The sequence below is a fragment of the Eremothecium cymbalariae genome, chromosome 1 (assembly GCF_000235365.1).
Source record: "Eremothecium cymbalariae DBVPG#7215 chromosome 1, complete sequence".
Taxonomy (NCBI): Eukaryota; Fungi; Ascomycota; class Saccharomycetes; order Saccharomycetales; family Saccharomycetaceae; genus Eremothecium; species Eremothecium cymbalariae.
The window spans coordinates 487,017-509,717 of record NC_016449.1 but is presented as its reverse complement, the minus strand read 5'-3'; the positions used below and the strand labels follow the sequence as shown (position 1 = coordinate 509,717).

General features: G+C 38.8%; 10 protein-coding genes, 1 non-coding gene, 1 pseudogene and 1 further gene across 11 annotated transcripts; 6 read left to right on the top strand and 7 right to left on the bottom strand.

The window, feature by feature from the left end:
* Positions 1-111: 111 nt before the first annotated feature.
* On the bottom strand, positions 112-774 carry RRP46 (exosome non-catalytic core subunit RRP46; the record flags this gene model as incomplete). The annotated part of the gene is made up of 1 exon (XM_003644261.1): positions 112-774. The coding sequence occupies one exon, from the start codon at positions 772-774 to the stop codon at positions 112-114; it is 663 nt and encodes a 220-aa protein (XP_003644309.1).
* Positions 775-987: 213 nt separating this feature from the next.
* Positions 988-1,947, top strand: TPC1 (thiamine transporter TPC1; the record flags this gene model as incomplete). Its single annotated transcript, XM_003644260.1, has 1 exon — positions 988-1,947. One exon carries the CDS (start codon positions 988-990, stop codon positions 1,945-1,947), a length of 960 nt encoding a protein of 319 aa, XP_003644308.1.
* A 179-nt stretch (positions 1,948-2,126) lies between these two features.
* Positions 2,127-2,813, top strand: PIS1 (CDP-diacylglycerol--inositol 3-phosphatidyltransferase; the record flags this gene model as incomplete). Its single annotated transcript, XM_003644259.1, has 1 exon — positions 2,127-2,813. The coding sequence occupies one exon, from the start codon at positions 2,127-2,129 to the stop codon at positions 2,811-2,813; it is 687 nt and encodes a 228-aa protein (XP_003644307.1).
* Positions 2,814-3,349: 536 nt separating this feature from the next.
* On the bottom strand, positions 3,350-3,423 carry Ecym_1246. Its single transcript has one exon. It is a non-coding gene; the product is annotated as a tRNA-Ile (tRNA).
* Positions 3,424-3,540: 117 nt separating this feature from the next.
* On the bottom strand, positions 3,541-5,112 carry NOC4 (ribosome biosynthesis protein NOC4; the record flags this gene model as incomplete). The annotated part of the gene is made up of 1 exon (XM_003644258.1): positions 3,541-5,112. One exon carries the CDS (start codon positions 5,110-5,112, stop codon positions 3,541-3,543), a length of 1,572 nt encoding a protein of 523 aa, XP_003644306.1.
* Positions 5,113-6,277: 1,165 nt separating this feature from the next.
* Positions 6,278-7,999, top strand: Ecym_1244 (asparagine synthetase B; the record flags this gene model as incomplete). Its single annotated transcript, XM_003644257.1, has 1 exon — positions 6,278-7,999. The coding sequence occupies one exon, from the start codon at positions 6,278-6,280 to the stop codon at positions 7,997-7,999; it is 1,722 nt and encodes a 573-aa protein (XP_003644305.1).
* A 1,330-nt stretch (positions 8,000-9,329) lies between these two features.
* On the top strand, positions 9,330-12,463 carry Ecym_1243 (the record flags this gene model as incomplete).
* A 736-nt stretch (positions 12,464-13,199) lies between these two features.
* Positions 13,200-14,135, top strand: Ecym_1242 (uncharacterized protein; the record flags this gene model as incomplete). Its single annotated transcript, XM_003644256.1, has 1 exon — positions 13,200-14,135. The coding sequence occupies one exon, from the start codon at positions 13,200-13,202 to the stop codon at positions 14,133-14,135; it is 936 nt and encodes a 311-aa protein (XP_003644304.1).
* A 160-nt stretch (positions 14,136-14,295) lies between these two features.
* Positions 14,296-15,213, bottom strand: Ecym_1241 (bifunctional triacylglycerol lipase/ester hydrolase; the record flags this gene model as incomplete). The annotated part of the gene is made up of 1 exon (XM_003644255.1): positions 14,296-15,213. One exon carries the CDS (start codon positions 15,211-15,213, stop codon positions 14,296-14,298), a length of 918 nt encoding a protein of 305 aa, XP_003644303.1.
* Positions 15,214-15,573: 360 nt separating this feature from the next.
* Ecym_1240 lies at positions 15,574-17,561 on the bottom strand (annotated as a pseudogene; the record flags this gene model as incomplete).
* A 462-nt stretch (positions 17,562-18,023) lies between these two features.
* Positions 18,024-18,605, top strand: SYF2 (Syf2p; the record flags this gene model as incomplete). The annotated part of the gene is made up of 1 exon (XM_003644254.1): positions 18,024-18,605. The coding sequence occupies one exon, from the start codon at positions 18,024-18,026 to the stop codon at positions 18,603-18,605; it is 582 nt and encodes a 193-aa protein (XP_003644302.1).
* Positions 18,606-18,614: 9 nt separating this feature from the next.
* On the bottom strand, positions 18,615-19,796 carry Ecym_1238 (uncharacterized protein; the record flags this gene model as incomplete). Its single annotated transcript, XM_003644253.1, has 1 exon — positions 18,615-19,796. One exon carries the CDS (start codon positions 19,794-19,796, stop codon positions 18,615-18,617), a length of 1,182 nt encoding a protein of 393 aa, XP_003644301.1.
* Positions 19,797-20,331: 535 nt separating this feature from the next.
* Positions 20,332-22,515, bottom strand: Ecym_1237 (uncharacterized protein; the record flags this gene model as incomplete). Its single annotated transcript, XM_003644252.1, has 1 exon — positions 20,332-22,515. The coding sequence occupies one exon, from the start codon at positions 22,513-22,515 to the stop codon at positions 20,332-20,334; it is 2,184 nt and encodes a 727-aa protein (XP_003644300.1).
* Positions 22,516-22,701: the final 186 nt, after the last annotated feature.

The following is a 22,701-nucleotide window of genomic DNA, read 5'->3' as shown; positions in this document are numbered from 1 at the left end:
TATATATATGCCTATGTATGTTTGGTTTTCTCCTCCTTTGAAAATTAATCCTCAATACTAGAATCTATACATTTTATCTAATTATACAATGAACTCAAGCCCTCTACTTAACTAATTCTTCAAGTTCGCAGGTTGCTTCCAAATGAAATCCTTTCCCAGTTTCTCAGCTATAAGTTTTCTGAACTCTTTAGATAATCTAACACATTCCTGCTCTGCTAACTCTAAAACTCCAAATAAAGTACTTTCGTCAAATGAACCATCGCTATGCAAAAGCAGTAAAGTATTATTACCGGTGGAAATCTTGAATGCTACAGTAGAAACACTTTTGGCAGTTTGCAACCGGTTAACATCTGGATTCACAAATTTTCTGCCGTCTTCATCCACACTAACCGTCACCGATGTAAACACTGATTTTAACGGTATACCTGCATCTATGAGTGCTAAAAATGCTGCATTTATAGCACTATTTAACTCCATATGACTATACTGCCCTACAGATTTTAATGCCTGAAAAGTTATTTGGCATAACTGTCTAGGATGCAAAAATGTCTCCACCATTGGTGTCACCGCAGCTCTTATCCTCTCCTCCAAAAGCTTTTCCCGAGTAGTAGAAGGCCCAGAGGCTGGTCTAAAGATGATCTCTATTGCCAAATGCTGCGGAATTTCTTGTCTTGCCTTGGGTTCAATAGGCCCAGAAACAGAGCATATGAGCGACGTGGTAGGTGTCCAATACTGAGAAGATCCATCAACATGCTCCAAAACCGAAATAGACATTATTACCCTTAGAAACTTCCTGTCAAATGAGATGATTTTCTTGTAATTGAAGTTTTCAATAAAATGTGTTTTTTTTCAAGAAACTTTCCAAAGAAATTCCGCGTGGGTTTGGGCCTAGACCTTGTGATCTTGATAGAGCTGCTTACATCAAAGGTAAATCAGTAATTAAGATCATGAATCGAGCTCTCAGCGACAAATATTTGGCAAAGTATTATGAGTTCACATGAATCTTGGCAAAACCGTTTTTCTTCAGACCATTTACGCAAAGGTCAAGATGTTCCTGGTGCAATGGCCGTTATAGCAGGTTCTGTCTCTGGTTTGCTAGCCAGGACGGTCACTGCACCGTTAGATACAGTGAAGATTCGGCATCAATTACAATTAGGTCATGAAAAGAAGTACATTAAAATAATTTCCACCTTTAAGACGATTGTCAGAGAAGAAGGGGTACGAGCGTTATGGAAAGGCAATGTTCCTGCTTCGATGATGTATGTTTTATATGGGTCGCTACAATTTGGTTCCTATGCGTGGTTGAACAAGATGTCCAATGAATACTACCCTAATATATCCCCCCAAATTAATAGTGTGCTTGTTGGTGGGTTAGCTGGTATGAGCAGCATGATGGCGATATATCCATTTGACGTATTGCGTACTCGATTTATTGCAAATAGAAACACTAGGTTGGTGAAGATGGCTGAAATTGTCAAAAACATTCAACGTACAGAGGGTCCCATTGGTTTTTTCAGGGGATATATATGGTCTACGCTTACAATCTCACTATCCGCAGCTGTCACCTTTGGCACCTATGAAACGTTGAATATATACTCAGAGACGTCGGGCATTTCATGGCTTGGCAGCAGTTCCAGCACCGTCGCTGGCTTATTATCGAAGACTATTACGTTCCCACTGGATACAGTTCGCAGAAGAATACAGATAATATACTCCCAAGATATTAGTAGCTACACAGCTGATCCAGGTGCATATAAAATCTATAGAGATTCTAATTTCTTGTCCATTGCACTCCGGATGGCTCGGCATGAAGGTATTTCGTCATTGTACAAAGGGTTGTCCATGGCCCTGTGTAAAAGCACACCGACGACAATGATTAGTTTATGGGTATTCGAGCATGCAATTGATATCATGCAGCACCAGAAACAGGATCAAACGCTCATGTAGACCTGCATGGGGACCTATGTGTTACTCAGACGCTGTCTGCAGTCTACTGTGGTTTACCCGTAGCTAATGATAATTCCAATCACAGCCATTATTGGAATTTGGTTATATACAGTTCCTTTAAATAATCATGCTACCAGAAGTGGTCAAACGTCGAATTGTGAACCAACGTTGGAGAAGCAATGAAAGTTACTGCGCAGGATGTTTTACGGTATGCTCCAAACAAAGTTGGGTATTTACGAGTTTTAACGATGTTTATATCATGTTTTTTAATGAAGAGCCATCCGGCATGGACATCTCTGGTCTATGGAGTGTCTTGCATCTTAGATGCGCTTGACGGCACTCTTGCTCGCAAGTATGGACAAACCAGCAAGTTTGGTGCTGTTTTAGATATGGTAACTGATAGATCAACCACAAATGCGATGATTTGTTTCCTATGTTGGTCATACCCAAGATGGATGCCGGTTTTCCAGTTGTTGGTAGCGCTGGATTTATCGAGCCATTACATGCATATGTATGCTTCATTATCATGTGGAGAGGAATCACATAAAAGAATTGAGAAGAATCAATGGTTATTGCATTTGTATTATTCTCGGAGAGACGTTTTATTTGCTATATGTTTTTTTAACGAGCTGTTCTACGTTGGTGTATACCTGGCTTCTTTCCCTCAATTATGGTATATTTCAATTCCATTCATCTCTAAACCTGTCCATTTTGGTACCTTGATTGCTTTACTGTGTTTGCCGGGCTACGTGTTCAAACAAATTTCCAATGTATTGCAGTTGAAGAGAGCAGTGTTGGTTCTTGCTGATTTAGATGCTAAAACTGCCACTGAACTCGCTAATAAAGAAACTTTAAAAAAAAAATAGATTACCTAAACACTCCAAGGTTCATGATATTTTTTTAATTTGACTGTTCTTTCTTTCAGTAGCTTCCAAGTCGTTTTTACATAGTATTATTAGGTTGTCTAGTGGATTTTTAGACGAATGAATAGTTATGTATCATCTCAGCCTACATAGAAATAGACTTATATGTAAATAATCTCAAGAAATATTGACTTTAATTTTACCCGTGATAGCTAACTTTATATATAGCGATGAGACGTATTCTCTTCATCAAATCGACTTGCATTTTATTTTTCCAATTAAGTTGTTGATTCTGCCATATAGTGTGCATTAACCCATGCTGTATAGGTATAATAAGTTTTAATCTGATGTTAAATAACTATGAAGCCTCCTGTCTATGAACTAGTTCACGCCAGCCAACTGTTCATCGTATAATGTACAACATTCATGAATTAGGATCGAATATATCTATTACATAATCCAGAGTTTCAACATATCACATGTTACTAACGCACTGATTTATAATATTAAATGTAGGCTACTTTCATTGCTAATTATCTGGTTCCTTGGCCCAGTTGGTTAAGGCACCGTGCTAATAACGCGGGGATCAGCGGTTCGATCCCGCTAGGAACCATACTTTTTAGTAACTTCTACTAGTGTTGTTGAACTGTCCTTTTTTGTCTGTGAAACCTTGATATATATTGTTCTTTAAGATTCATATATCATTTTACTTATGTATGTTGTGTGTTAGTTACCATTTGACACTTTCTATATAACCTCCAAACAAAGAGTCAAATTGTTCAAATTCCAGAGATGGTAAAATTTTCATTTTTCTTGAGGCTTCAGCTGCCAGTAATGAATCATAAGACCAATCAAGGAAGTCCTCCATATTGTAAGACAGTTTCTGGAATGGTTGACTTAGAATCTTGGCCAAGGTTGCTACGTTAGGATGGTAGTGAGCCGTCATCGTCTGTAACTCCCATAGTGAAGAATCAATAGCATTTGTTAATTCAGGATTTAATTGTTCGTTATCGAAAGGATCTTGGTATTGGGCCTTTCTCAAGGCTAATTGATCATTTTCTTCTTTGGTGCCAAATGGATTTCTTATAAATTCAGGATCATGTAACATGATCATACAACTTGGATGCCTCTTGAGCAAATTATATGCAAATGGGATCACAGAGACCACCGCAGAAGGTGGGGCATCTAGGGACAGACGTGCTAACTTCTTAATGAAAGATGCAACCAGGTTTGCGGACAAGTGGGTGGAGGATAAGAATAGATCCATCAGTCTAAAAAACCGAGATCTGTATTTCACATGCATTAGGTCTGGAGTCAGCAGTTGATACAACTTTGTATAAAAGTTTGGATACTCTAAGTTGTAACGCTTCATCAAATCAAACAGTCCATTCAGGGCAAGTATAGGTGTTACGCCCTTTTCTACGTTATATGCATCAGTCAAAAAATCCATAAGTTTGGTTGGGTTCTGGAAATGAGGAGTTATCCTCTTGTGCAAAATCAATAGGATTGTTTTATATTGGGCTTCAGTCAAAGATGGTAGATTCAAGACGTAGAGCCAATTATATTCAAAATTTGACTTGAATTTCGACTCATTTTCCATCGCACCAGGTGGATTGGGAACAAAAACCTCCAGATCTGCAGATTCATTATCGTAGTGATTGTCGTGATTACACAGAGATAACCACTTAGCAGCAATACATGGCGCCTCTGGAAATGCATTAACTAGTTCCGCTTGCGTATAGAACTGTACATCCACATATTTTTTATAATATTCGTCGACAAAATACAACCACAAATAGTTCGTAGACTCACCAGTCCTTATCATAATGTCTCCGGGGTATTCATAGCAAAACAATGTGTTCACAAGTTTTTTAAGTGTTTTGTTAGGGAAAAATGGCACATCATCACTAGATGCAAAATGGACTGACTCTTGTTCAATCATCTTCATATATACATCCAAACAATCCATAGCTAAAGAATTTTCAAAAGGAATAGATGACATACACCCAAGAAGTTTATTCTTGAAAATACCATAAAGCTTCCGACACCATTCAACAAACTCCTTCTCTTTTTCATTATTACACTTAGATACTTGCAAATGACCGCGCTCAAACAATTTATTAAATACCTGAGATAATGAAATCGTTAAATGACGCAACTCACCTTCGTTATCAACATCATCTTTCGTAAAAGAGACCTCGTTAAACACAGGCAACAGCCTTACTAGCAAATTATACTGCTTCTTTCCATTCCCGCTAACTATCAATTTGCATTGCCGCTTAATTTCATCCACAGACAACATCATAAACGCAATATATATATAAATCCTGCGAGACTAGTAGTAATCAATAGCAACAGATACAAAAAACAACGAAAACAAAACCGTCTACACTTCTTTTCTTCTAAACCTTATCCCATCTCATCTCATCTCATCTCGTTCAATAACCATAAACTTCAAAAATTTTCATCATTTTTTCGACAGAACTAGAAGAAAAGAAACGGAATTTAAAGCTTACATCATATGAACATCTTCATAACGATTACTCCATCAAAATTGACCACTTATTACACCAATTAGCACCCTTATTAGATCCCATATACTTCTCTATACACTTCTTATCACTCAGTGCCTTGCATCCTCTCTTTCAAATATCTCTCTCAATACATATGCCCTAACTTGATGAAATATCTGGCTCATCGATAACACCCGTACACCCGGTCCGAGTTATATAAAAAGCTTGAAACTTCTCATTAAAAACTTTTCACCTTATCATTTATCCATGTCTTTTCGATTCTTTTTCTTATATCCTCATGACCTTCCAAGTTCTATAAAAAGGTGATGATATTATTTGCATTTCTAAATCGAACAATTCTTCTCGTGAGCTTTATGCACCTCGAGGTTTTAATGGAGAATGTGGTGCCCGTGCAGCCTTATAATCTTGTTACATTCATTGAATGCCAAGGGACACTATAATCGTTAGATAATTCTGATTTTCCGAATAGAACCTGGAAGTAAAAACCAAGTGGTCATTGTAACTATGTATATTTTGTAGATAGAGAGGTTTGGGGTTTGGCAGAGGGCTTAGTTGCGTAAGTGCACTACAGGCTTCGGGAATCCATTTTAGCTGCAAAAACTTGGAAGTAATCGTTCAGCGCGAACGTTTTGGTTCTGGTAATGGACCGAGCAGGCAGCAAGGTCGTACGTGCACATCAAAGTAGTTTGTAGAGTGCGGTGGTGGGTTAGCATTATGACTGATTTTGTAAAAAAAGAAACGATATGGTCTTGCGAAGCCGTGTGACGGCGGTCGACGTCGTCCTTGCTGAAAGACTGGGTGGATTTCTTAGTCATTTGTTCAGTGTTGCAGTTATTATATAGTTTGAGTAAAATTTCCAATCAGTTATTCGAGGGGATTTGGGTTCCAAGCATCAAGAAGATATTTTAAGAATATAGCCAGTTATTATTTAATATGTGTGGTATTTTTGCTTGTTACAGACGTGATGGGATTGAGTCATTTAAGCCAGTAGCTTTACAACTTTCAAAAAGAATTAGACATCGTGGACCAGATTGGTCGGGAAATGTTGTGAAGAACGACACTATATTTGTCCATGAACGGTTAGCAATTGTTGGATTGGACACTGGTGCTCAACCTATTGTTTCGGACGATGGGAATTATGTTTTATGTGTCAATGGAGAAATATATAATCACATCCATTTGAGAGATATATGTGCTGATTATCCATTTTCTACGTTATCTGACTGTGAACCTATAATTCCTTTGTTTAAGAAATATGGTGTTGAGACTCCAAACTATTTGGATGGCATGTTTGCTTGGTGTTTGTACGACGCCAAGGATGATAGGATTGTGGCTGCCAGAGACCCCATTGGAGTTACTACTTTATACATGGGCAAATGTTCTAAATCACCAAGAACAAGGTATTTTGCATCTGAGTTGAAATGTCTTGTCGAAGAGTGTGATGAGATTATATCTTTCCCACCTGGTCATGTGTATGACTCAGACACAGACCAGATCACTAGATATTTTAAGCCTAGTTGGCTGGTTGACAGTATCACTCCAACTAAACCAGTGGATTACAAGAAGCTTCGTGGAGGTTTGGAGAAGGCCGTTAGAAAGCGGTTAATGACGGAAGTTCCTTACGGTGTTTTGCTTTCTGGAGGATTGGATTCATCTTTAATCGCTGCTATCGCTGCACGTGAGACGGAAAAGGCTAACAAAGAGATGGATGTGGTCAAATACGATAGTCAAGTTAGAAACTTAGTAGGTGTTGACGATGAACTCCACCTACATGCCTCAGGTTGGTCCAAGCTTCATTCGTTTGCGATTGGACTACCAAATGCTCCAGATTTGCAAGCGGCCAGAAAGGTTGCGAAGTTTATTGGTTCTATCCATCACGAGCACACATTTACTATCCAAGAGGGTCTTGACGCTTTGGATGATGTTATTCACCATTTGGAAACTTTCGATGTGACAACCATTCGTGCTTCCACTCCAATGTTTTTATTATCACGTAAGATCAAGGCACAAGGTATCAAAATGGTCCTATCCGGTGAGGGTTCTGATGAGATTTTCGGCGGGTATTTGTACTTTGCTCAAGCACCGTCTGCTAAGGACTTTCATAATGAATCGGTTGAGAGAGTTAAAAACTTGCACTTGGCTGACTGTCTCCGTGCTAACAAGTCAACTATGGCTTGGGGGCTTGAAGCTCGTGTTCCCTTCTTGGACCGTGATTTCTTGGAGCTCTGTATGAACATCGACCCTGAAGAGAAAATGATTAAACCAAAAGAGGGTAAAATTGAGAAATATATCCTCAGGAAGGCCTTTGACACATCCGATGAACCAGATGTTGAACCTTACCTACCTCAGGAAATCTTGTGGAGACAAAAGGAACAGTTTTCTGATGGTGTAGGCTATTCTTGGATTGACGCTTTAAAAGATGCCGCTGAAAACGCAATCTCAGATGAACAATTTGCCCAACCAAAACCAGAATGGGGCGACGATATTCCATCCACAAAGGAAGCTTACTGGTACCGTATGAAGTTTGATGCCCTTTTCCCTCAGCCTACCGCTGCCAGCACCGTAATGAGATGGGTTCCCAAGGCTGAATGGGGCTGCTCTGAAGACCCTTCTGGAAGATTTGCTAAAATTCATGAAAAGCACATATCTAAATGAATATTTCTTTTATTTTGTTTTGAACATTTACATGTGTAACTATTATCTTTAAAATTTCGTTGTTCCTGCTGTCAGCCTTTATTGGTAGTCGCACTACCTGCTAATAACAAAGCTAAACGTATTCTTTTGTCGTTATATATATATACCTAAATATTCATCCCCCAAAGTCATATAACTCATAAGTATTCGTAATTTGATAAACAAGGTCGCCTTGAGATCAGCAGAGAAGCCCTTTCTATAGGCATAATAATCATTAAACGCTATCCGTGCGCTAACTGAATCTCACCGGATACAGGATCCCACACGTCCTTGTACCCCACTTGGGCCTGCAACTCTAATCATGCCTGCCTCTTCATCTTTCCCGAGGGCCTCATTTGAAATAGATCTTGTCTGGTTATCACAGTCCTGTCTCTCTTCTTCAAAGGATTCATCATTGAAAACGTTCTATAGGTCACCACCACAGTCTTCCTGATCAGCGGAAGAGCACCAACACTACCACACTTCTTTCTAGAATTCCCACTAAACGCAAAGGACCACATACAATAGTCTGATGATATTCGCTCGAATCCTAAACCTAAACTTCACGACTACGCTAACGTCAACACCCACCCTTTCGGACTTATTTGCTTCAACATAGACACATATATATACCACAATATATCTTAGTGCACAATTGAAAACCGCTCTGCTTGCTAATATTTAGATTAATAAACAGATACCATGTTACGCCAAATATACTACTCTTGGGACTGTGTAATAATGCCGGCTTCCGCGGCTCTCGAGGAGATGCCCTTCAATATTCCGGGATCCGCGGAATCCTCGAGGAAACCGTTATACAATATGTATCCCGGAGCCGGGCGCGCAACCGAAGATGCATTATATATTCCTCGAAGTCAAGCGAAAAGAAAAAAGTAACCGTAAATACAGACTACAAAGATAATCTTGATTACCAAAATTGCTGGTCTGTATTATGGTACATTCTAAATTCCCGTGCCACTGGCTGCTGGAGAATGAATATCACTATTAGGCTGATTATGCGTGTTACCCGGGGTTTGACTATTGTATCCGGGTAATTTGATATGCCTGCCCATTGTGTGAAAGATTCTCTCTTGAATTTGAGTCATTCATGTTCAAATGCCATGCAGACATTACAGATAATTTGTGTGGATCTCCCGCGTAAAGGATCCCAATAGCTCTTGGACACACAGCTGCCTACTATATTGGTAAGTCAGGTGCTCGAAGACGTTTTTTGAGTTTAGTTCGTTTGGTCTTATTTGTTGACTTTTTGGTCAAATTTGCTTTTAGTCGTCGAGACATATCCCAATTAAAAATGCCAACAACGGGCATCAAGTCGCATGGTCGTACTACAAAAAGGCCATCGATTTCAGAGGCATTATCCATATCTTTAGGCTTGCAGGAAAGTAAAGGGGCAATGGCGCAATCTTATGGAGGCGTTGGTTATGGTAGCTGTTATCCTGAGGTTGCTGAGAGAAGGTCTTCTTTCCTGAAAGCCGAGAGTTATCTTGGTAGGTCATATGTGGGGGGGTTCTTGAACTCTGGATCTCATGTGAATGCTGAGCTGGGGAGAGATGTGGTTGATTCTCGATTGCCGCAGTTTCGAGACCAGGCAACGGTGAGTTCTATTCATGGCGGGAATAACTTACATAGGCAGACTGCAGCGTTATGTAATGACTTCAGCAGTTACAAGGATGATGGTACGGATGAAGAAGGTGATGCGTTTAATGTTGATTCAGTGTTTCAAAATTCAGATGGAGGAGTTAATGCTGATTTTTTTTCAATTATAGGGACAGATTGTAACAACAACATCAATAATAGTAATAACATCAGGTTAAATCCGATTGGCATATATGATGATCATATTTTGGAGGGTGCAGGTGCAGATTTGGAGGATGTGGATGCGGACTTGGACATTGGGAGTAGGTCCATGCTAAGTCCTATCGTTACCAATGAATCTTGTAATTATGGTTCAATTCAGCGGGGACATGTCGACCTTCAACACAATTTCAGAAACCAGAATGGTATTTTTGGTTTTTTAAGCTTTTGGTCATTAAAGACAGTCAGCTACTTACCAGCTGTATTTTTGGGATTGTTGTTAAATATTTTGGATGCGTTATCTTATGGTATGATTATTTTTCCTATTACCGAACCAGTATTTGCCAATTTAGGTGCAGAGGGTCTTTCTATGTTTTATGTTTCCACTGTAATCTCTCAGTTAATATATTCATGCGGCTTTTCGACCTTTGGATCTGGCATTGGTTCTGAGATGATCGAAGTTACTCCTTTTTTCCATACAATGGCGCTGTCGATATTAAATAAGTTATCTTCAGAAAAGGGCGATGAGGTGATATCTACTACTATTGTATGTTATGCCTTATCTTCCATAATAACGGGACTAACCTTCTTATTACTTGGCAAGCTGCGCTTGGGGAAAATCGTGGGGTTCTTTCCACGTCATATATTGATTGGTTGTATAGGCGGTGTTGCATACTTTCTTATAATAACGGGGGTGGAAGTGACTACTCGGCTTCCAAAGTTTGAGTACTCATGGAGTTTTTTGTCTGGGCTCTTTACAAACTATGATGTTTTTTTCAAATGGTCTATTCCTGCGGGTTTAACAGCTTTATTGATCATGGTACAACGTTCATGTCATGGTTCCCTTGTGTTACCATCTTTCTACGTGATCGCATTTCTGCTCTTTCACTTTTTAGTAGCTTTGATTCCAAGTTTGTCATTAGAACTATTGAGATCTGAAGGTTGGATCTTCCCTGTTGCTGCTTCTAATGGTCGTTGGTATGATTTTTATAAGCTTTACAACTTCAAAATTGTGCATTGGAAATTGGTTCTTCAAGAATTACCAACCATGCTGGCGCTAACTTTCTTTGGAATTTTACATGTTCCAATAAATGTTCCTGCTCTGGCTATGTCATGTGAAGTGGATAGGTTAGATGTTGACAGGGAGCTGATTGCTCATGGTTACTCCAATCTCGTTAGTGGTGCGCTGGGATCTATCCAAAATTATCTTGTTTATACAAACAGTGTTTTGTTTATCCGCGCTGGTGCAGATTCCTCATATGCTGGTATTTTGTTGGCAGTTGTAACATTGATGGTTATGGCATGTGGTCCTGTCATTATTTCATTCATTCCTATTTTCATAGTAGGCTCCTTGATATTTCTTTTGGGTTTTGAACTTCTCAAGGAGGTTCTCTTTGATACATGGGGGAAGTTGAGTAATTTCGAATATATAACCATCATAATCATAGTTCTGACGATGGGTGTATTCGACTTCGTTTTGGGTATAATAGTTGGTATCTTGCTTGCATGTTTTTCCTTTTGGTTGACAGCACTAAAGTGAAAACTGTAAACGGTGAATATAGCGGAAAGGTTGCTAAATCGGCAGTTTATCGAGATTCTTTGCAATCAAACTTCTTGGACAAAATTGGTGAGCAAATTTATGTTTTGAAGCTGCAGAATACCTTGTTCTTTGGTACTATTATATCAATCGAAGATAAGATAGAGAAGCTGTTCCAAGAGCAAGAAGTAGGCTTAACTAAACAGAGGATAAAGTATTTGATTTTGGACTTGAAAAACGTTATGGCAAATAATATCGATTATTCAGCGGCAGAGGGTTTCAATAGAATCAAAAGGCTAGTGGAAACCAAACGTATTCGATTGATTATATCCTCCATCTCAGAAAATGACCGCATTTATACTGCTTTTAATAAAGTTGGTCTGTTGAAAGGTGTGGAATTGTTTCGAGACCTTAACACTGCTTTAGAGTGGTGTGAAAATGAATTTCTAATGAGATATAAAGAACTGCTCAGCCGTAACCACCGTATAATGAAACGGAAGGAAAAGTCTGCCGGATCGAAGTCACTTATATCGCAATTAAATAACACCCCGAGGCAGTCACAGCTGATGATAGTCGCACAAAATATATTCCCTGGCGAACAGCATTTAAAAAGCCTAGCTTCGGAATACAGTTCAAACCAGCCTGTTTTGCCCTTACTTTTGATGTCTCTGAAAAACTTCAGACCGGAAACCTTGGAAAATATCCCTGATCAAGTCAAATTTTGGGAACCTCTTTGCCCATACTTCAAGCTGACTCGCCTCCCAGCTTTCAGTGTCATCTCAGGCAATGAAAACATTCTTTTTATCGTTGAAACGGGCATTTTGAAAATCACTTATGCTTTGCCTCAGGGTACTTTCTACGAAACTGTGTCTAGCAGAACCTTTTATGGGAATTTACAAGAAGGTGGCTCTGAGTCTTCTGGTAATATTATCAAAACTGAAACCGAATGTAGCTTATGGATCATAGATTCAAATTCGTTGCAAAACCTGAAACGTGAAAACCTCGAGTTATACTCGGAACTGCTGTTGGTGTATCTCTCTGTAACACGACGTAGATTCAGGGAGTTATTGGGCTACTCATTAGTCAGTAGTTAAATTTTGTATGGATTCTCCCTACCATTATCTGAATCACTAAGCAATTGAATAGTGGACATTGTAACTAAAACTACAAAAAGGTATTGTATCGGAACTCTTATTTACTATACTTATATATATATATGTGTGTGTGTGTGTTTGTTTTTTTGTTTTATGCATCATAATCTTTAACCGTTATACTGTTATACCTTTGAGCTCATTATAATACGATTGAAAAGAGATTTCAATTACCCGCTATAATTAACTGTCTTAATTAACAAATCTAAGTTATCAAAGATTTATCGCCTTCAGAATCCTATACCTTAGATCGTTATCAGTTTTCTTATTACTTAGGTTTGATTTCACTGGCTAAGTAATGATAAGAAATAAGATATTCCTCGAGATATGAGATATTCGAACGAATCATATTGTAACTAAATATACTAATACAACATATCTTGAATAAAAGTAAAGGGTCTTCGGCAACTTGAATGGATCTTGATAATCGATACAAACGTCATTCCATTTCGTCTCCTACAAGTTTTAAACAACACATACTTTTCAACACTAACAGTTTCATCAAAAATTTGGTATTATTTTTGTTGATTATTTAATACAAGGGGACGATAATACCAATTTTCGAGCTTAGTTAAAGGGTTCGTAGTGTAGTTAATATTTGAAGACACAACATATCAGTGCTGTGTTAGACATAGTCATATAGGGTCTTTATATTAGGTATCCGTAGTTTTCTGTCAAAATGTGTATTCTGCTTGCGACCACTGATCATCCAGACTATAAACTAATACTTATCTCTAATAGGGACGAATTTTATGAGCGGCGGACTCATGTCACATGTTGGCATCAAGATGGGGTTATATTGGCTCCTTACGACATTTCTAATAGCGAAAATGCCAGTGATGCATCAAAAGCTGAGCTCTCTTATGGGACATGGCTGGGTATTAATCGGGTAGGGCATGTTTCAGTCCTTTTGAACTTAAAGGAAGTGAGTGAGGCGGTGAATCCAGGTGCTGGTAATCGTAAATCGAGAGGTAATGTGACTGTGGCTTTCCTTCGAGACTTGAGTAATGGGAATTGGGACAAGTGGAATAACTATGAGAAGTTTAGTGAACATTTCGCTGCATTAGATGATACTCAGTCATTTACTTTATTCTACGGGGATATCAAAACGGGTGATTTTGGTTTAATTGATTCTTATAAACGGTCAATGAATCCATTTTCTAGTAAACAGCCATACGTTGTTATCTCAAATAGCCGGGTTAACTGTGAAGATGAGGGGCCTCGATGGAAAAAGGTTGTCGAAGGTGAACAGTTGCTCAAGGAACTTGTAAAGGGTAACTTGAATGTGTCGAAAGAGCATTTACTTCAAAAGTGCTTTGAATTAGCAGGAACGTCACAGTTCGATGTCAATGGGGTGATTCAAGTAACAGACACCTCCCTTCCTGAGAAAACTATCTTTGTTCCGACACTCAAGGCTGCTGGTAATAGTAGTATGGGTGTGTCGAAGATTGTTGGTGAATATTATGGTACCAGGACTACTATTGTAATTCTAGTAGACAACTTCAACCATGTTACAATGCATGAGCATGTTATTCATGATTCTGACAAAGATATAGGTCTAAGTTCAGCTATGAATCCAAAAACAAAAGTTGCATATGAATTTGATATTCAATAAGCATTTTTATTTTTAATTTGCTTACAAAATTTCTTAAAACTACATGTAGCTCACGTAAAGCATCTAAGGGAACTCGAAAGTTACATGATAAGAATCCCCAAGTATACCACCTAAACCCTTTCCTGTTTTCAAAAATGATGGGAAAACAAAGCGTATTTAATTAAAAATATATATTCACGACTTTCGTGGTATCCTTAACAACAAAAGAATGGTTAATGTGGCCATCTATGGTTATGTTCAATAAATCTTTCTCATCACTTGAATATTTAGCCTCATACAACTCGATAATATCCTTCATTGTATCAGGATGAACCCAATGGTCGTGCCCACTGAACAAAAAACGCACCTTAATCTTATTTGCCTGGCAGAAACTGATAAACTCGTCTTGAAAATCCCATTGATTCCGCACCTGATACATCTCTATCTGTGCTAATCCAAGTGCCTGCTTCACAAACTCCGGAGTTGAAACTAACTTTTGTGCACTCTGTAAAACACATTCATCACTACCTCCTATAAGCTTCCGCGCAATCCACTCGATCCAGGAAGTTGGCAATATCCATTTGAATAGAACCCTGTCTACAACATACGCATACTCGTAGAACTTTGGAAACCAGTCGCTGATCCTAGTCAACTGCACGCCTTTAGAACTTCGATGTATATCTATTATAGTCGGTGTGAGAAGCATGACCATATCGATCTTACCCCTTAACCCTTTGTGTAATGCTATTTTCTGTACCATATAAGCCCCTATAGAATGGCCTATAAGTTTAATGCATCTGTCACCCCCCGCATCCACAAACTCGTTAATGACCTTGACCTTATCTTCAATCTGCTCGTCTAATGTATGAACTCTACCCGACAAAGAGTTATTCTCCCTAAGAGATGACATTCCAGTATGCCCAATACCAACAACTTCCCAAGTAGGATTCCTTTCATGTATGCATTTTAAAAATTCTTCATAGAAGTTAATTAGCCCAGGATTACCTGGTATAAAAAGCAGTAGAGGCCCTGGAGGCGTTGATTGCGAATAGATGTGAAGGATATCTGCAAAAATATCCTCCCGTAAGTACGTTTCCATCCTCATTTCCTGCTTAAGAACTTGCTTAATTCCCTTTGCCACAATCTCAAGTTGTAACTATTAAGTAACAGGAAAACTTTCCGATAGTTATACCTTACCGGGGTTGAACGACGACAGCTTTGTCCTAATTCGTTATTAGTGTCGACAGCAGGTGTGTATGGATGAATTTACGTCCGATAAACGTTTTCAATTAAATAAGCAATAAAGTGTAAGTATTCAAAAGTAAATAATTTACGATGACGAAAAGTTCTGCTATATATATAAAAGTTAAGGTTTGAGCGAATATAGTGTGAATGTATATATAATATTTGGATTTTTAGGTGGGAGTAAATTGGGGCTGAGTTAGTGGAGTTAGTGGAGTTAATTCTCCAAATATTCCACACTGTACAATGGAACGGTCTTATCTAAATTATTTAAAGCATCCTCTGGCCTTGTGGCGTTGGCAGACGATTTCCCCTTTTTGGGAGTAACGACGCCGTCCAAAAGGTACAAAAGTTCGATCATACGATCAGCAAGAGCGACTTGCGAGTCTATGAAGTTCGAGAGTCTGTAGAGCTGATCCTGTTGGAGGGTGAAGAGGCCTATAGATTCGATTATGAGGTTCAAAAGATGGAATAGTTGAGGTTTGTTTTTCTGTGTTCTTCGAAGTCTTTAGATTCGTTAAGTACAAAGTCGATAAAGTTGTTAAGGTCGACTTTATTCATTTTTTTTATGTTTTGTTTAATATCATCTTCTGTAAAATCCTGAAGGATTCGCAGAGATAGATCTAGAGACAGCTCATCGTTGAGCACAGTGAAAAGCTCTTGTAATAGCTCATTTAAAGGAATGTTAGGGCATGTAACTATTGCTTGTTTGAAAAGACGTGGATACGTTTTAAATCTTGCAAGTATACCGTTTGTATGGGTAGAGGGTAACAAAGGGTGTGTTAAGAGATATGTCAGTGCTTTTGGATATTCTTTGGAGAAATGGTTGAATATTAAATCAAGTACTTGGGCTAAAAAAAGCGGATTGTTCAAGAATCTGTCCCTTTCTGTGTAATATTCATTTTTAAGTTTCAGTCTTTTGGAGAAAACGTGATCAAATGACTTGCAGCTGCTAATATTCCCGCTGAGTTCTTCTAAAATAGAATCGTAATCCATATTGGTACTTTTAATATCTGCTGTTCTGTTAACGGTGTCTGGAATTAAGGGTTTTAATAGTAATGAATTTTTAACCGGATAATCCACTAAAAATCCCTTGCCAAGGGAATCTTTCAGTGTCCCAGTTCCGACATCTATGGTAACAAGATCCAAAGAGCTGGTAGGGTTTGGTCCAGGTTTCGTGGATATGCCCAGAGCGATCGTTCTATTGGTACCAGAAGTGCTTTGCCCTGCGATAACAGCAGTTGCTAGAAGTTGAAAAGTCGTGATGTTGGCTAATTCTCTTTCATACAACAAAGCGTTGTGCAATAAATCCAACAGGAATATTTTGTTAGCATTAGTGATTAAGATTCTGTGGGTTGAGATGGGTTGCAAAGATACAGGATCATTCTTGTTTATAAATGGCAATTGTATGTTATGAGATAATTGGAAGTGAGGAAGGTTGTAAATGGAGATCGTGCTGCCAACTAACCGATAGAGTTTACCAAACTGGTATATGATCTTTGATTCCTCAAGTGCAAAGTTTTCAAGTATTACAGAGTTCAGCTCCGATACAGGTCGGTTCTGATCTTCTGGGTGTAGATAGAACAGCTTATAACATGTTTTATCTTTAATATCACATAAAACAAACATATACTCTTCGGTTCCACAGTCACTGGAGAAATATTGGACAAGTTTAACGTTTTCATATGAAATATCTGTCTGATATAAAAAGTTCAGCTGCATGTCATAGGTTTGGATTAGGCCCCCTTCCAAAATAACCAAAATAGTATTTGACAAGGTGAAAATCTTGATGCTAATAACTTTCTGTTTGATAGGCAATTTGAATTGCTTTTGCATATTAGAACCTGCAGCATCAATGATTCCTGAATTTTCAATAGCACTTTCCTTGTTAACCAGGTTCAAACTGTTAACTTTGTTGTTAACCAATAACGCAAAGCACCATAGTTCTTGTCCATTTGAGACTTGTGCAACATCGCAAGCGGTAATCACATTTGTAGAAGGAATGGGTAGATTGTAAACTAACTTCGGAGTGGGATTGATCACATATTGCGACACACTACTTCCCGAAATACCAATGGTAATATCATTTGATGATGGATTTAAGGTACCAGCAACTTGCAAATACTTATCCTGCGTAGCAAAATTATTCAATGAAGATATTTTCGGCAAAATTGCAACCCTAAAAGGTTGTGCAATGTATACCATTGTTTTTCAGAGATTGGAGCAGTCTTTAATTGTTTTTAATGATGTTCTAACTCGCTCAACTAAAGTATTAGAGTGAATACTATTATGTATTGTAGAGGTCATCTCATCTCTGACCAAAAAAATTTTCAAAAAAAGAAACGACCAATGCCCATTTTTAAAATATAATGAATTATATTATTGATGAAGGATTGGTTATATAGACTGTGTAAGATAGTAATAGGTACGTTCACTAGCTCTCAGACTACTGCTGATCCAATTTCCTCTGACAAGGTGTTGTTATATCTGTTCTCTGTGCGAGGATCAGTCGTAGTTTGCGATGAAGCTTTCTCGGCCAAGTTTTTAGTAGCACACAGACATCAACTTTAAGAAAACTACATCTTGAACTTCCACGCAGTGGTATAGTGGTTTATATATATTCAGGGACAGGTTTTAATTATTTGGGGGACTATTCAGTTTTTTTAAATGGATATTGATGATATAAGTAGTCGCTTGAGGCGGTTAAAGAGCAAAAGGGTTGATATTTCAATTAAAAATCGTAAAGAAATAGTTAGTGAGGAGGTTTTACAGGTAGGCAGAAGCAAGCCAGAGGTATATAGCATAAATGATGAAGGTGCGGCGGTCAATGAAGTACAATCAACTTCCAATACCGAAAGAAGAAAACTTTTAAACTATAGTTTAATAGACTATGAGAAATGGGATGAAAAGGAAAAACAGGCTAACTTTGATGGTACATATTCAGGAGACATAGCATATAGTACATACAAAAACGAAATCAAGCAACTAAGGAAAGGAGGGTTAACAAAGGGCAAAATTACAAAGGGAAGAATTAGTGAGTCTGGAAAAGTAGCCATCGAGGATGAAAAAGAATTGGTTAACAAGCTAGCCCAAACTCTTGAAAAAACGTCACGAGAGAGATTTCTACGTGAAAAGAAAAGGCTTGACGGACACAAAGCGAATACGTCAGAATTAGGAAACTTTGTGAATGAAAAGAATCGACACTTTAATGAAAAACTATCCCGACAATTTAAAGAACTGGGTCCCTAAGATGGGGCTTCATTCTTCTCCATCTTCTTCTACTGTCAGTGTGTTTATTACATTCAAGCTGGCTTGTAGTTCTTGGACACACTTTTTATGGTAAATCAATTGAAAGTTGTGGAATAGTTTAACCAGGGTGGATAGGTTGACAGAATCAGTAATTTGTGTCATGTATGCCACCGCGTCAGTGGTATTGGATACAAACTCATCCTCTGCTTTTTCGAGTAACAGTCGGAATTTCTGGTCCTCTTCATCTGAAGAGCTCCCAATGCCGGTATTATTGTGAATAGTAGGCTTTAAGTTATCCTCGTTCTCTTTATCCTTATCATTCACCTGTTGTGACTCGATGGTAGTAAAAGTTTCCTTGGTCTGCGACGCGCCAGACTTTCTCATCTCCAGTTCGTACCTCAATGTGTCAAACTTCAATCTCGATTCCTCCACTTTCTTGCGCAAAGCACGAACTTTCAAAAAGTCATTGTTAACTAGGCTATCTAGCTTTTTATTGAATTCGTTAATCATGAATTGATCCATCTGTTGCTTTGCTTCATCGATATTAGATTGTGCTTCAGCCCAAGCCTCTAGGATCGGCATTAAAGAATCTACATCTTCGTCCTCTGTTTCCGCCCCATTGCTAGGATTCACAAGCTGTTCTTCGTTTAATTCTTTAAGAATTGTAATCGAATCATCAGCAGCTTTTGAAATCGCTTGAGCAAACGAAGGGGGTATGTAACCTTCATTAGATTTCTTCTCAGCACTGCTTTTCTGTTCAGCCTTATTCTTATCATTTTTAGATTTCTTACCAAATCCCCAAAACACTCCATCCTTTTTCGATGAAGATCCCCACCAATCAGATATACTCTCTGCCAAATTAGGAGGGTAGTCATAGCCATCAACTTCAAAGGTCTTTGAAACCACTAAAATCCTACTGCAAACTTTCTCAAAAGCATCGCATTTCCTTTCTAGAAACTGGTACCGTGGTGGAAGTTTCGATATGTCCTTTATAGTACCCAAAGTTTCTTGTAGTTGGTGTTTTCGTGTCCTCAAGGAGAGCATCGTTTGGGGGTCATCAAGATTAATACTATGAATTGCATGAGTCAATTGTTCTTGTGTCTCATTAAGTTTCTGTTGCGTCTTATGAGCTGCCGTATTTATTGTAGATGCTATCTTATCTAAGCTGAAGTTGGAGAAATAACTAGACATTATGATTCTTGATAACTACCTATATTTTATCTTTTCACTCAGCTATATTCAACTTTTGTAAACTTGATGGGGATCTTGTAAGATATATATTATATATAACTTTATTAATAACTTGGTTTCCAAGGGATATATAATATGCTGGGTGTATGGGTTAATGTGAGCTGCTTATAGCCCAAACGTATAAAGAAAGTGATGAATGTTGGTCTTTATAGAGCTACCAAACCGAATCAAATAGTCAGATCATTAGATAGAAGGTTAAGTCGGGTGCAGAATTGAAATGTGACTTTGATTTATAAAATTAGTTCTCGCTCACTAATTATAATCAAACAACATAATAATTAAAGGCTAGATATGTTACACAAAAAAAAGTAGTATAAACCAGCCAATCATTATACAAATATAACAGAAATAATGAAGATATTCATTCTAAGAACAAGTAGACCACTCAATTAGAAGTAGAATTAGTATAGTAGTTAGTTTTTAGGGTTTCCTCGTCTAGAAGCATGATAATATTCTTTACTTGTTTCATGAGATTTCATTGCTCCAAGGGAACAGCAATTAGTCTAGAGGAATCACTTCTGGTACCGTCGCCTTCGACTATAACTACTTCTTCAATAGTTTCGTATTCGTATTCAGAGTTACCCTTGGCTGTGCCGGGGCTGGTAGTAGCGATAGATGGGGGGTTTCTTGGTCGTGAGCTCAGACTACTAAGGTTCACTGGCTTTTTAGATTCTGCATTAGGATCTAGTGAGATCTTTACTTCTCCATTGTCAGCCTTTGCGCTTGCGGGTACATGAGTGAAGTCCAGGCTGTCCCCATCGTGACTGGTAAATGGATTTCCTAGGGGTTTTTGTTTAGAACTATGTAATAAGCGGTCAAGTTCTTCAGGGACGATCACATCATCAGGTAGTTCCGAAATCTCCTGAACGTCTATTTCCTCTACCATCTTTGGAGGGTTGACAGCCGAGAGAGTGGGCTCTTTCTTGGTGCTTAATTCAGTTAGTTCATCTTTTTGTGCAGCGTGCTCCTGCTCCACTGCTGAAACAGTTCTCGTAACTTCTGAAACTTGATTATCCAATGCCGCAATTGAAGGATGATTTTCGAGATTCTGCAACAATTCTTTATTATTAGCCACTACTGCATTGGATTCAGAAATATCCTTCTCAATTTGAACTCTGCGCTCTTCAAGAGCTGCCATGGATAAATTGACTTCTGTTTGTTCGTCAGAAACATTCTGCAGTTCACCTAGCCTTGCATCTAGCTCCGCGGTTAAAGCCTGTACTTCAGATTGGTATTGTTGTAATTCAACTTTTCTTTCCAATTCTAATCGCTTTAATGCTTCGAGTTCTGGCTCAACCTGAGTCAATTTTTCATTAATGGTATTTTTCTCCGTAATCTTAGCATTCTTTTCATTTTCTGCTTCCTTCAATAACGTCTCCTTTTGTTCATCATGTTTAGCTTGAATGTCCATTAAATTCTGTGACAAGGACGCTTCTATGGCCTTCATTTCATTTTCCGTCTGCGACTTCAACTGGTCCATTGCCGCATGAACCTCTGCTATCTCATTATTCAATGAAGCAAGCTTTTCTTCATAAGCCCTTGCAGTATCCTCATATTTGGCAGCCGAATTCTGATCCAAAGAAGCCAATTTTTCTTGGTGTAATTCTTCCTCATATTCCAATCTGTCATATATGTTCTTAGACATATAACCCTTTTCAGTTAAAACGATGAATTCCGGATCTTCAGGTGTAGCGTTGAGCTTTTCAGGCTTCTCGCTACGCTTCCAAAGAGCAAAAATCCCCTTTTTGGAAAACTTAAAAGGGCCACGGTGGCCTTTCTGCTTTGTTGGGGGAACGTCTGACGCAACTGCAGCAGCGTTGCCAGCATTAACTACACCAGCCTTGCCTTCACTCACGCCAGATTTGACCTCTGCAACGGAAGCTCCGCCTGCCTCTCCTGCAACGCTTGACGCAGTTTGGCCACCATCACTCACCGCAGACTTCAACCCGGAAACTTTGGTTGGTGCTTCGGAGATTTCTGACCTTTCATCCAGAGCTGTCCCAGAAGCTAACTCACGTGTGTCTTGACCGACAGCGGACCCCTCTTCCAAATTTCCCGCTGACCTGATGTCGGACTTGACATCAGACTTTACGTCAGACTTCTTGTCAGCCTTCATATCCGAAGCAAAAGACTTGCCGTCACTAGCAGCAGATACAGGCATCGCACCTTCACCTGACAAAGCTGAAGTTGCCTCTTCACCAACAGAACCAACCTCAGAACCCTTCCCCACGGATGACTTCCTAACATCCACAATCTTCTGAGAGTTCCGCAAATACTCCAACTGATTCTCTTTCATCCCCAACTCATCCAACTGCTTCTGCTGCTTTAAATCAGTAGTCCCAAAAGACCTAGGCTCCGCAATATCCTGAGCCTTTCTCTTAACATTATCTTTAACTCTAACAGTACTATGATGCCCTGTTGTCGGAAATTTCAAGTCCCGAATCCGCTCTGCCTCTGCAACAGCCTTATCATCTCGAAATGGTGACACATATTCTCCTCCCCCTTCCACATTCCCTTGCGTTCCATCATCCTCTGACGCCTTACGATGATTTGTAACCTTCTTCACAAACAACTCCGTTGTGCCATGCTTATCTTCCTCATTATCCAACAGCTCCTTGAATGGGTCTGGCTGCTTATTCTTCTTGAAAATCGACGACATTCCTTTCTCCAACCTCCCGACTCTATACTATTTAAAAATATAATCCTGATCCTAGTCAAAAATTCCTGCCTCTCAGAAATCCTTCTCTCCTTTAAATCGAACGTTCTCCTGAAATTTTACCTTCTTTTTGATGGCTTATATTAAACCCTTCCTTGTATTTCCTATCTATATCCGTCTAGTCTGGCC